The following is a 12,134-nucleotide window of genomic DNA, read 5'->3' as shown; positions in this document are numbered from 1 at the left end:
AATGGATAAAAAGCAAAGGTTTCTCCACCTGCTGTTTCCTGCCCATGGCAAGTGTTCAGCTGGGCCAGAAGCTGGTTAAAATCATCTTGATGAGCAATCCAGTTGTCCTGAAAAATACCAAAAAAACAATTAGAGGCAAACCTGTTATCTACCTATGCTAAGATAAGATATAATTGGAATCAAGGAAATCTCTGAATTTTTAAATGTTTCACCAAAATATTACTTTATAAATTTGAAAGAAGAAGAAGAAATAGTAAAAATTTGAACTGTAATTTATCTATTTGTTGTTGTGTCCGACTCTTTTGCAACTCCATGGACTACAGACCACCAGGCTCCTCTGTCCATGGGGTTTCCCAGGCTAGCATACTGAAGTGGGTTGCCATCTCCTTCTCCAGGCGATCTTCTCGACCCAGGGATCAAATCTCAGTCTCCTGCCCTTGCAGGTAAATTCTTTACTACTGAGCCACTGAGCATCTTGGAAGCTTAAGCCCTGATTTCAAATGTGGGTAACTTATCAAGTCAACTTATAGTCAAATAAACAGCAGGCAACCTTTGTGTTAAATATTAAAATAAAGCAAAACAAAAAAATTTTTTTTCACACTAAGGGAAAATTATGTAGGTTACAGGAAAAAAAAACAGGGATAGATTTGAGGGCTCTCTGCTTTGCTTTTTTGAGCCTATATGCCAATTCTATTTGCTTACATCCATCCCAATTTGAGAAAACACCACTGGGGAAGGGTGGGGGAAGGGCTCTAAGTCCCCCAAATCAATTAGCACCCACTGATAAGGTGCTCAGTTAGTAACTTCTTCATAATAAAGAGAATCTGACTTTAAAACAGAATGAGCATCTCCAAAATAATATCAACTTGTTTTGATATCAAACAGCAGGGTTTCCCTTTAGGAATTTGCCTCATAGGTACTTTTCAAAGAATGCTTAAATATGTTACCTTTGAAAATGTTCAAGCCTATTGAATAGGCAATGCTTCTCCTAAAAAATTAAGTATATCTATATATCCACCTCTAAAAAGCTACCTGCAAAAATCAACCTTATGTAAACTCTTTAAAAAATTGTCCACGGTGTGTTTATTAATTGATGAAAATACAGAAGATATTGCTACGCACTCCATCTACTAAATGTGTGCACTGTGAACCTTCTGAAGTACTGGTCTTGGATTTTGTCAGATAGTCACAGCATTTGTTTCAGTTTTATTGAGACATAACTGACATAAAACATTGTATTAGTTTTAGGTGTACAACATGATGGTTTGACAAAGCTATAAACTCTTCCTCTAGTGGTTTAAGCTTTCAGCTGTTAGCCCAAACAGTCTTAGCTGCTCCAGTCCACCCCTCAGAGCAACTGAACAAAGCACAGTAATCCAGTTCACCTAAAGTAATGCTTCAGATTTTCTACCAGATTCTGTTGGCTGCAAAAATGTAAGAACAGAGCTTTCAGTTTAGATGCTTTCTAAAGTGAGCAACGATACCAAAAATGAAAGGCAGGGCAAGCCATGAACTTTTAATTACAGAGTCATATTTTCAAAGTGTTAGTGTTTACTAGGAAATGTGAATTATCTCAACTGCTATACACCAACAGTCAGAAACAGACAATGGGACAAGAAAAGGACGGTACTCTCTTGCAATATTTCCGAAACAAAATGCCACCAATTTTAGCAATAAGCTAATATTCCAACAGAGGTCAAGATGAAAATTCCTCTCTGCCCTGAAGTGCAAAAAATAAAAAATAAAAAACCCCACTTTTTGCAAAGTTCAGCAATAAGGCTACTTGGAATCTTTTATGCATAAGCAATAAGGCAAAATGACTGCATGTTACATGATGCACAGAAGCTTAGTCACTGGCTTGTTATCCAAAACATGGACTGTACATTCTTGAACAGCTTAAAACTGATCAATCAATTTGACTGGATTAATTTTTTTTATATATATACTGACAAAAATAACAACGATGCAAGGAAAACCCCAGCAGACACACTGTTGCTTACTTCGTTATTGATAGTAGCTCCTAATCCCAGGTGGTTATTTTTGACTTGAACTTTAATATGGTCAGTGGCTCCTTGCTCCTGAGCCCCCAAACCCTGTGGAGATTAAACATAAAGAGAGTCAGCATTTTCATCAGGGAGAAAAAGAAATTACCTCTCTCTTCCTTCATTAACGGATTCATCACTCACATTAGGAGGCTCTACCCTTGTCCTCAAAGAGGACAGTCTAGTGGAGTCTTTCAAGATGTGTCTGTAACACCAAGGATGCACTCACAGTGCCGTGCTGGGCTAAGTCGCTTCAGTCGCGTCCAACTCTTGGAGAACCTGTGGACTGTAGCCCCCAGGCTCCTCTGTCTGTGGGATTCTCCAGGCGAGAATCCTGGAGTGGATTGCCATGACCTCCTCCAGGGGATCTTTCAACCAGATATCAGATCTGTGTCTCTTATGTCACCGGCATGGGCAGGCGAGTTCTTCACCACTAGCGCCACCTGGGAAGCCCTGCACTCACAGTGAAAGTGAAGTTGCTTCAGTCGTGTCCGACTCTGGGCGACCCCGTGGACTGTAGCCTACCAGGCTCCTCTGTCCATGGGATTTTCCAGGCAAGAGTACTGGAGTGGGTTGCCATTTCCTTCTCCAGGCGATCTTCCCAATCCAGGGATCGAACGTGGGTCTCCTGCACTGTAAGCAGACACTTTACCATCTGAGCCACCAGGGAATGCCAATTCTTCACCCTGAGGCTAGCTTTAAAAACCATGGAAACACTGAAAAGAACATGCCTTTTCTTGATGCGCAAAAGCAGAACAGTACTACCAAACCAACAGAGGCCCATTGGAGGCACTACAAGTCCGTGGCGCTTTCCATTCGATAATTCTACAAAACAGCCCTGAGGAAGGGGATCCCAAGTGCCCCTGCCTCATTAACACTCATTTGTCCCCGAGCACCTAGTGTGCTAAAAGTCACCCAAGGTGGCTCTAGTAGAGTGGATGGAGAAAACAAAGAAGAGATATAAAGGGACCAGATCTCAAGGACCTTGGGCACTATGGGAGGAATTTGGATTCTGCTGTTGTTTTGGTTTGGCCATGCCCCACAGCTTGCAGGATCTCAGTTCCCCGACGGGGACTGAACCCGTGCCCTTGACAGTGAAAGTGTGGAGTCCTAATCAAGGACTGCCATGGAATTTCCAGATTTTATTTCTTTAAAACAATAGGAAATCACTGAGCTTTTAAGCAAAGGAATGACATGATCTAATTTCTATATTTTAAAAGCTCACAATGGCTGCTGTAAGGCAAATGGCCCAGAGAAGGAAAAGAAGGGAGGCAGGGAAGCAGCTGAGAGGCTGCTGTGCTGATCAGGACAGGCAGTGGTGGTGGTCGGTCCAGGACAGGGCCCGCAGAGAGGAATGATGACCGGAGGGGCAGGAAGTGAGTGAGGTGGTGGAACCAAGCACCAGTGCCGGGTTTCTGGCTTAAGTAAATAAACCCTTGACAGGGGATATTTGCAAAATGAAGAAAACTTGAGAAGAAAAAGATTTGGGAGGGAACAAAAAGTTTTATAATAAAAATAATCAACTTAAGATGCTAACTCAAGTAAAAATGCCAAGCAGGCTGATGAATTTATAACCTTGGAGCTCAAAGGACAGACTTGAATCTGGAGTAGATACAGAAAAGTGACAACTCTCAGAATGTAGGTAATTCAAAGCATGGCATGGAATGAATGAGCTCACCCAAGCAGAGGACAGAAAAGGGCCTGGGGCTGAACCCCAAGGAATTCCAAAGCTCAACAGTCTAGAGGAGGAAGAGCCAGCAACACATTTTGGGGTGGTTGGTAAAGCAGAGGGGAAAACCAGGACAGAGGGCAGTATTGTGGAAGCCAAGCAGGGGTAGTCAGTGACATCCAAAGCCGCTAAGGGACAAAGTGATATGAGAACCAAAAAAGGATCCACTGGGTTTGGAAACAAGATCTTTAAAGACCTTGGCAAGAACCGTTTAAGTACAGAGATGTCAGCAGAAGCCCTATTTGAGTAAGGAATAAATGAAATGTGAGGAAAAGGAGAAAATGTGTAGTCCAGTTATAAGGGTAACTAAACTTTAGTCCAAGCAACATAAAACTCTGATGGTTAAGTGTGATTCCAAATGCAACCAACTAAAAGGCACCATCTATGACAATCAACAGGTTAAACGATTAACAAAGACAGCTGGCCTTTATGTTCAATTCTAATTTTACTATCACAACATCTTTTAAATTTAGTTATTCTTCCAAAATCACTTATTGATCCAAAATAAATTTCTTCCAGTCTCCTAAGAAAGATATAATCTCCTGATCTATAATCTCTCTGCATGGCTCCAATTCCTTGGCTCTTCTTCAAGATACCTTTCCTTTAGACCACCCCATCTTCTCTAGCATCCTCTGGCCAAACTTGGAGTCATCATTACTCCACGCAGTGTTTCGTGGATCCACAGCCCACTTCTGTTTCCGCCGACCTGTCAATGACAAAGTATTGCGTCAGCAGCTTATCTTTCAAACCAGGAAAATACCTCACAAACACACACATACCTATGGCATACATACGATACTTCTATAAATGCAACATACACTGTTGTATTAGATACAGATATCAGATTTGGCATCCACTGGGACACAGCATCAGCTTGGATCATTTATCCTGGTTTCCCCAAAAACTCTATAATCTGAACATACAAACTGATCTTGGAAAAGTGAAATAAAAATGTTTCCTCCAAATGTGACAAATCGAAATACATGATGTACCGTCAATCGGGCCTTCCATTCAGTGATTGGCAGCAACATAAGGCACCTGTGACACCAAGGTCGCCATCACCAGTCAATACACACACAGTAAGTGCCAAATGCATCCATATACTCTCAGTTTCCACAGTAACCCAATGAGGGGAGGCAGTCTGATCTCTACTTTTCAGATGAGAAAATCTGAGGCCTTCAGGAGGTATGTGCCTAATACCCCCAAGCAAGCACCAGAGTCTTTATACAAACCAAGGTCCTACCAACTCCAAAGCTTACATTCTTAATCCACAGCACACAAAACTGTCATGAACTTGGGGAGAAACAACCTACAGGTACTAATCATGACCTGCAGATAACTAATTTCACTGAAACAGCCTACAGCCATATGTGACCCCTTCTCTGAACTCACACGATAAATTCCCTGTTTCTTTTCTTTGGCATTTATTTAACACTCCTCTGTATTGCGATTGTTTATATCCATCTCTCATATTTGTTATTCTGCCATAAGCTCTTTAAGGCTCACATCTATGTTCTTATTTGTCCTTATGCTTCATTGCATTTGTCCATAGCAGGCATTCAGGAAAAACATGATTGAATATATAAACGACCGAGAAACAAAAAAAAGGAGGGAAGGAAGAAGAAAGGCAACAAGAAAAGGGGAAAAGGGAAAAAAGGAAGATAACTGAATTGACGAAACTGCTTTGAGTCCCTACAGTTGTTTTTGTTTTTTAATGTATATAACTAACTGACCATTAGAAACTCAAACTTATCACTACACTTTTAAGGAAAATGACAACAGAAAAAAGGGACTCCAGAAGTTTATTACACAAGCATATGAAACCCAAAAGTAAATGGTGGCCAAGGGGGAAATCTGGAGGTCAAATGTCATCATCATTTACCTGTTGCACCTATGGAAGCAGAGTACCAACAGCGGCTCATGCCTCAGCAGTGTCCTAATTGATTTACTGCACGTAAAACCAATACAGAGACTCTTAACCATCCACACTGTAGCAAAAATAGGTAAACCTTTACAGGCATGCAGGCAGAAGAAGACTACTTAAAAAGGAAAATGAGCTGGCCTCAGATGTATCCTGTTTCGCAGGGAAAGGGGGACACCAAAATGCTACTAAGGAGACTAAGTTACCACTTTACTTATCTTAGTAAATACACAGCCTCACGTCACCTCTGCTAACGAACAGCATATGAGATGAGCCTGGCTAACTAGGGCTCTCTCTGCAAGGCTGCTTCTGGGTGCATGTTGGAGTGCATGTCTCCAAACTAGTATCAGCCAGGGGTCTCTGACTGGGGCATGTGTGAAAGAGACATTTTTGAGAATGACTGTGCCCATCTTCTGCAATAAAGACGGCATACAGTTTATGTCACAAATGCATATACTATAACACTGGCGCAAGAGACTGGCGAGTCAGCTGAGGTCAGCTTTTCTTCCCCAGGGAAACGGCAGGTATCTCCAACCAACAGAGTGCACACATATGCGCTCAGTCATGTCTGACTCTTTGCGACCCTATGGACTGTAGCCTGCCAGGCTCCTCTGTCCAGTGGATTTCCCAGGCAAGAATACTGGGGTAGGTTGCCACTTCCTTCTCCAGGCAATCTTCCCAACTCAAGGATCAAACCTGCATCTCTGTGTCTCCTGCACTGCAGGCAGATTCTTTACCAGTGTACTACCTGGGAAGCAATGGAGTAGGGTAGTGTTTCCCAAGCAAGGATGCTAAATGCAGGGGAGGACTCAGGATAGAGCGTCCTGAATCTGCAGAATCACTCTTTGGGATGAAAGGGGTAACCATCCTCTAGCAGGGACTCCTCCTATATGGAGATCTAGCCAGACGTTTTCAGGGTAACCCCAACAAACAACCCTGCACACAAGAGGTGCCAGGTCTGATCACTCCACGCCCAGTACCACAAAGTTCATGCCAGGATTCACCTTACCCTGAGAAGAGTTTTGAGTGCCAAGAGCCAGGGGCAGTTTTATCTTTTTTTCTTTTAGCCCAAAGACACTTTCAGATATTCAAGACCTCAAAAAAATATCCTCCACCCATGTATTCTTATTAAAACATTTTTTGAGACATAGATTAAGGCATAGATTAATCCTGAAATAGAGTCAAGATTAAGGAAACAGCAGCATAAAATTGTAATGCAATGACCATTAAAATCCGTTAATGATAGCACTGTCATTTGATTAGAGAATGTAATAATTGCAAGTGTCGAAAACTGGTCCTAATAAAATGTGGGCCTAAGACTCCAAATTAAATAAGGACTGAGAAGTGAGAGTGATAAATGAAATTCTTCTCTTATGTTTTGGTAGGCTAGATTTCTTACCTTAAATAGGGGGAAATCAATAAAATATATTTGACAATTAGAGAAATGCAGGATAAAGGATATTTTTGAGAAACATAAAGAAAACTGCGAGATTTTTAGAACAGGAACAGATGCCTGGGAAGATAAAAGAGAACACAATCTAGTCCACATGGCAAGGGAAGACAAAGGAAACAGAGCACTTACTGAAGTGAAAATGTTAACTTAAGGTGAATCATCGGGAAAAAGTAGGTTACAAAACTGTATCTACAGAACTGTTACAATTGTATAAACTATCAGAGAAAATAATTGCTGGGTAGTGAAATGGCGGGCTGGGATTTCGCTAATTTTCTATTTTCTCACTTCTGAAACAAGAACACCAGTCCTAAGTGTCTAATCACAGGGGCTGCCTCTAATTTAGTAAATCATACTAAAAGGCAACAGAAAATACTGGGTTGGCCAAAGCATAGGGCATGGAAAAAACTTGAGTGAACTTTTTGGCCAACCCAATGTTACCTATTACTATGCCAAAGATATGAAGATCTGGAGACATGGGGTTGGCGGGAGAATACTCTCTTGAAATCCTGCAGTCTGAATTACTGATGTCCACAGATGGCACCGCGAATCCGTATTTTGAACTATTTTCACATTCACCATCTCATTGACTTTTTTAAGACAACCTAGTGATGACCGTAATCGAAGATGTTTTTAATAGCCCCAGAGAAACTGATCATGGAAAGAGACATAAATGAATAGCAGAACTAGGGCTAATGTTTCCACCTACATGCTGAACTAAGTGTACATCAGAGAATATTAAAACCAGAAGAGATTTAGCCACGCTGGTTATGCAGATGAAGAAACAGAGCCCACGGGGTCACACGAACACATACATACGCACTTTTGTAAGTCCATATTTAAAAAACAATAGTAGTCTGCTGACCCTAGTGACAAGAATGTAAAGAAACAGAGACAACTAGACCGATTTTGTCACTTTCTACCTCAGTGACTTGGGGTGAATTATTTTCCTCTGAATCTCAACTTCTGCCCCTGTAAAGCCTGAATGGTGTCTTACCCACTTAGTTTCGTGCTCCCATTCCCCCACCTCTTTAGATGAGAGGATGCCGACAGCATTTATTTCATGGAGTCCCTGTGTAGTTGCTGTTGGTCTGTTAAAGACACTGTTTCTGGTTCTCCTTCACTAAACACTTTCAAAGGGACAGGCCGTCTTTTCAGTTCCAAAGCACGACTGCTCTCTGGTGGCCGGGAGCCTTAACTACAGGTGCCATTCAAAAGTTAAAAAGCCGCGCCAAAAAAGGAAATTGACGAACTTCACAAAATAATAGTGAATGTCAAAGGCAAACCCAAGCACCGCGGGCGTTGCGGCCAACACTCCTCTCAAAGAAGACTGTTACTAATTCCAACTACCAAAGTCACAACCACCACGATTTTACTTAGAATCACTCATTAGTCCTGCCTCCCCTAAAAAACACTAACTTCCAGTGTTTACTGCTTCTAAGCTCTTGGCTTTTCTTTTTCTTGATTCAATATATCTTCAAGGACGGGCTTTCACTGCTGGCCCAACAACTTCCTTTTAGCCAGAGGACGCTGAGGCCTGGGGAAGTAAGAGTTCAGGTCCCCCAAACCAGAGTCCTGACCCCCCACTGGAACCCACCGCCCACGTGTCCAGGTTTGAGAGCGAGGACAAGCATCCCAAGCGGACACTCGGTCTCATCAGCAGACCTGTAGCTAACTTTCGAGGAAGGCTGAGCTGGGAAATCTCCGCGCCAGCCAGGGAGAGCCGAGATGGGCTTCCAGGACGCCGGCCCCCGGCCCCCTCCGGCCCACTGAGCGCCGCCGGCCACCGTGTCACCCGGAACCTTCACCCTCGGGCCCGATCAAACCTCCGCGCCCAACACTCACGCTCAGCCAGCATCGACATGTCGCCGAGCCTGTGACGCTGCGGATCTCGGGACCTGAACGACCGCAATTACCGCAGGGCAGACAAGAGGAGAAGCTGAAACTGCCGGACTCGCACGCCGGGGAAACGGCAGTGGCGGCGGCGGGAGGCGCACTCTGATGACGTCAGCGAGGCGCGACTCGCTCCTGAAGCGCGCAGCGGCGAATGGGCGGGGTGCGGGCAGCGTAGCCCTCTCTTTGGTAGGAAACTGGGTAGACTAATGGTTTCCAAGGCTTGTTTCAACTTCAGCGTTCCGTGTGTCTGTGAAATATCTATGAGGAACATCCACTAAAAAGAACCGTTATTAAGTTTGGGTGTTTTTTTAAATTACAGAATCTTGATATTTTTAAATTGTCAGCTGGAAGTTCTGGTGGTTCAGACGGTAAAGAAAATGCCTGCAAGGCAGAAGACCGACTTCCATCCCTCGGTGGGGAAGATCCTCTGGAGAAGGGAACGGCTACCCACTCCAATATTCTTGCCTGGAGAATTCCATGAAGAGAGCGGGGCTAGTCAGGGCATGGAGTCGCGAGGAGTTGGACTCGACTGAGCGACGCAACTTTTTAACTATTTTTCAGTAGATAATGCACTTTTAAAAAGAGGGTGACGACTCTATTTCCAGTTTTTTAAGGAGTCTCCACACGCTAGTAAAGTAATGCTCCATATTCTCCAAGCCAGCCTTCAGCAATATGTGAACCGTGAACTTCCAGATGTTCAAGCTGGTTTCAGAAAAGGCAGAGGAACCAGAGATCAAATTGCCAACATCTGCTGGATCATGGAAAAAGCAAGAGAGTTCCAGAAAAAAAAAAAAACACATCAATTTCTGCTTTATTGAGTATACCAAAGCCTTTGACTGTGTGGATCACAATAAACTCTGGAAAGAGATGGCAATACCAGACCACCTGACCTGCCTCTTGAGAAATCTGTATGCAGGTCAGGAAGCAACAGTTAGAACTGGACATGGAACAACAGACTGGTTCCAAATAGGAAAAGGAGTACGTCAAGGCTGTATATTGTCACCCTGCTTATTTAACTTATATTCAGAGTACATCAAGAGAAAGGCTGGACTGGAAGAAACACAAGCTGGAATCAAGATTGCTGGGAGAAATATCAATAACCTCAGATATGCAGATGACACCACCCTTATGGCAGAAAGTGAAGAGGAACTAAAAAGCCTCTTGATGAAGTGAAATTGGAGAGTGAAAAAGTTGGCTTAAAGCTCAACATTCAGAAAACGAAGATCATGGCATCCAGTTGCATCACTTCATGGGAAATAGATGGGGAAACAGTAGAAACAGTGTCAGACTTTATTTTTTTGGGCTCCAAAATCACTGCAGATGGTGGTTGCAGCCATGAAATGAAAAGACGCTTACTCCTTGGAAGAAAAGTTTTGACCAACCTACATAGCATATTGAAAAGAGAGACATTACTTTGCCAACTAAGAGCCCTCTAGTCAAGGCTATGGTTTTTCCTGTGGTCATGTATGGATGTGAGAGTTGGACTGTGAAGAAGGCTGAGCGCTGAAGAATTGATGCTTTTGAAGTGTGGTGTTGGAGGAGACTCTTGAGAGTCCCTAGGAATGCAAGGAGATCAGCCCTGGGATTTCTTTGGAAGGAATGATGCTAAAGCTGAAACTCCAGTACTTTGGCCACCTCATGCGAAGAGTTGACTCATTGGCAAAAACTCTGATGCTGGGAGGGATTGGGGGCAGGAGGAGAAGGGGACGACGGAGGATGAGATGGCTGGATGGCATCACTGACTCGATGGACGTGAGTCTTGAGTGAACTCCGGGAGTTGGTGATGGACAGGGAGGCCTGGCATGCTGCGATTCATGGGGTCGCAAAGAGTTGGACATGACTGAGCGACTGAACTGAACTGAAGGAGTCTCCACACTGTTCTCCATAGTGGCTATACTAGTTTGCATTCCCACCAACAATGTAAGAGGGTTCCCTTTTCTCCACACCCTCTCCAGCATTTATTGCTTGTAGACTTTTGGATCGCAGCCATTCTGACTGGCATGTAATGGTACCACATTGTGGTTTTGATTTGCATTTCTCTGATAATGAGTGATGTTGAGCGTCTTTTCATGTGTTTGTTAGCCATCTGTATGTCTTCTTTGGAGAAATGTCTATTTAGTTCTTTGGCCCATTTTTTGATTGGGTCGTTTATTTTTCTGGAATTGAGCTGCAGGAGTTGCTTGTCTGTTTTTGAGATTAATTCGTTTGTTGCTTCATTTGCTATTATTTTCTCCCATTCTGAAGGCTGTCTTTTCACCTTGCTTATAGTTTCCTTTGTTGTGCAGAAGCTTTTAATTTTAATTAGGTCCCATTTGTTTATTTTTGCTTTTATTTCCAATATTCTGGGAGGTGGTTCATAGAGGATCCTGCTGTGACGTATGTTGGAGAGTGTTTTGCTGTATTCTCCTCTAGGAGTTTTATAGTTTCTGGTCTTATGTTTAGATCTTTAATCCATTTTGAGTTTATTTTTGTGTATGGTGTTAGAAAGTGTTCTAGTTTCATTCTTTTACAAGTGGTTGATCAGTTTTCCCAGCACCACTTGTTGCTGGGCATACACACTGAGGAAACCAGAATTGAAAGAGACACATGTACCCCAATGTTCATTGCAGCACTGTTTGTAATAGCCAGGACATGGATGCAACTTAGATGTCCATCACCAGATGAATGGATAAGAAAGCTGTGGTACATATACACAATGGAGTGTTACTCAGCCAATAAAAAGAATATATTTGAATCAGTTCTAATGAGGTGGAGGAAACTGGTGAAGTAAGCCAGAAAGAAAAACACCAATACAGTATACTAACACATATATATGGGATTTAGAAAGAGGGTAACGATAACCCTGTATGTGAGACAGCAAAAGAGACACAGATGTATAGAACTGTGTTTTGGACTCTGTGGGAGAGGGCGAGGGTGGGATGATTTGGGAGAATGGCATTGAAACATGTATATTATCATATGTGAAACAAATCGCCAGTCCAGGTTCGATGCATGATACAGGATGCTCAGGGCTAATGCACTGGGATGACCCAGTGGGATGGGATGGGGAGGGAGGTGGGAGGGGGGTTCAGGATGGAGAACGCATGTACACCCATG

The 12,134-nt window shown here is 43.1% G+C and overlaps 1 protein-coding gene across 2 annotated transcripts in view; it reads right to left on the bottom strand.

Moving 5' to 3' along the window:
• PINX1 (PIN2 (TERF1) interacting telomerase inhibitor 1) overlaps positions 1-9,113 on the bottom strand; it is a 64,889-nt gene extending 55,776 nt beyond the window's left edge. The window contains exons 1-4 of one of the 2 annotated variants that reach the window (XM_068974398.1): positions 8,988-9,113; positions 4,368-4,477; positions 2,001-2,093; positions 29-107 (exon numbers count right to left, since the gene is read on the bottom strand). In XM_068974398.1, coding sequence (XP_068830499.1) covers positions 29-107; positions 2,001-2,093; positions 4,368-4,477; positions 8,988-9,006 — 301 coding nt within the window. In that variant the 5' untranslated portion in view covers positions 9,007-9,113. Of the gene's footprint in view, positions 1-28; positions 108-2,000; positions 2,094-4,367; positions 4,478-8,739; positions 8,862-8,987 lie in introns of those variants that run through there. The other variant, XM_068974397.1, reaches the window with a different exon arrangement.
• Positions 9,114-12,134: the final 3,021 nt, after the last annotated feature.

Source organism: Capricornis sumatraensis, chromosome 6, assembly GCF_032405125.1.
Source record: "Capricornis sumatraensis isolate serow.1 chromosome 6, serow.2, whole genome shotgun sequence".
NCBI classification, from domain to species: Eukaryota; Metazoa; Chordata; class Mammalia; order Artiodactyla; family Bovidae; genus Capricornis; species Capricornis sumatraensis.
The sequence above is the reverse complement of the archived record's forward strand: the minus strand, read 5'-3'. Positions and strand labels throughout refer to the sequence as shown.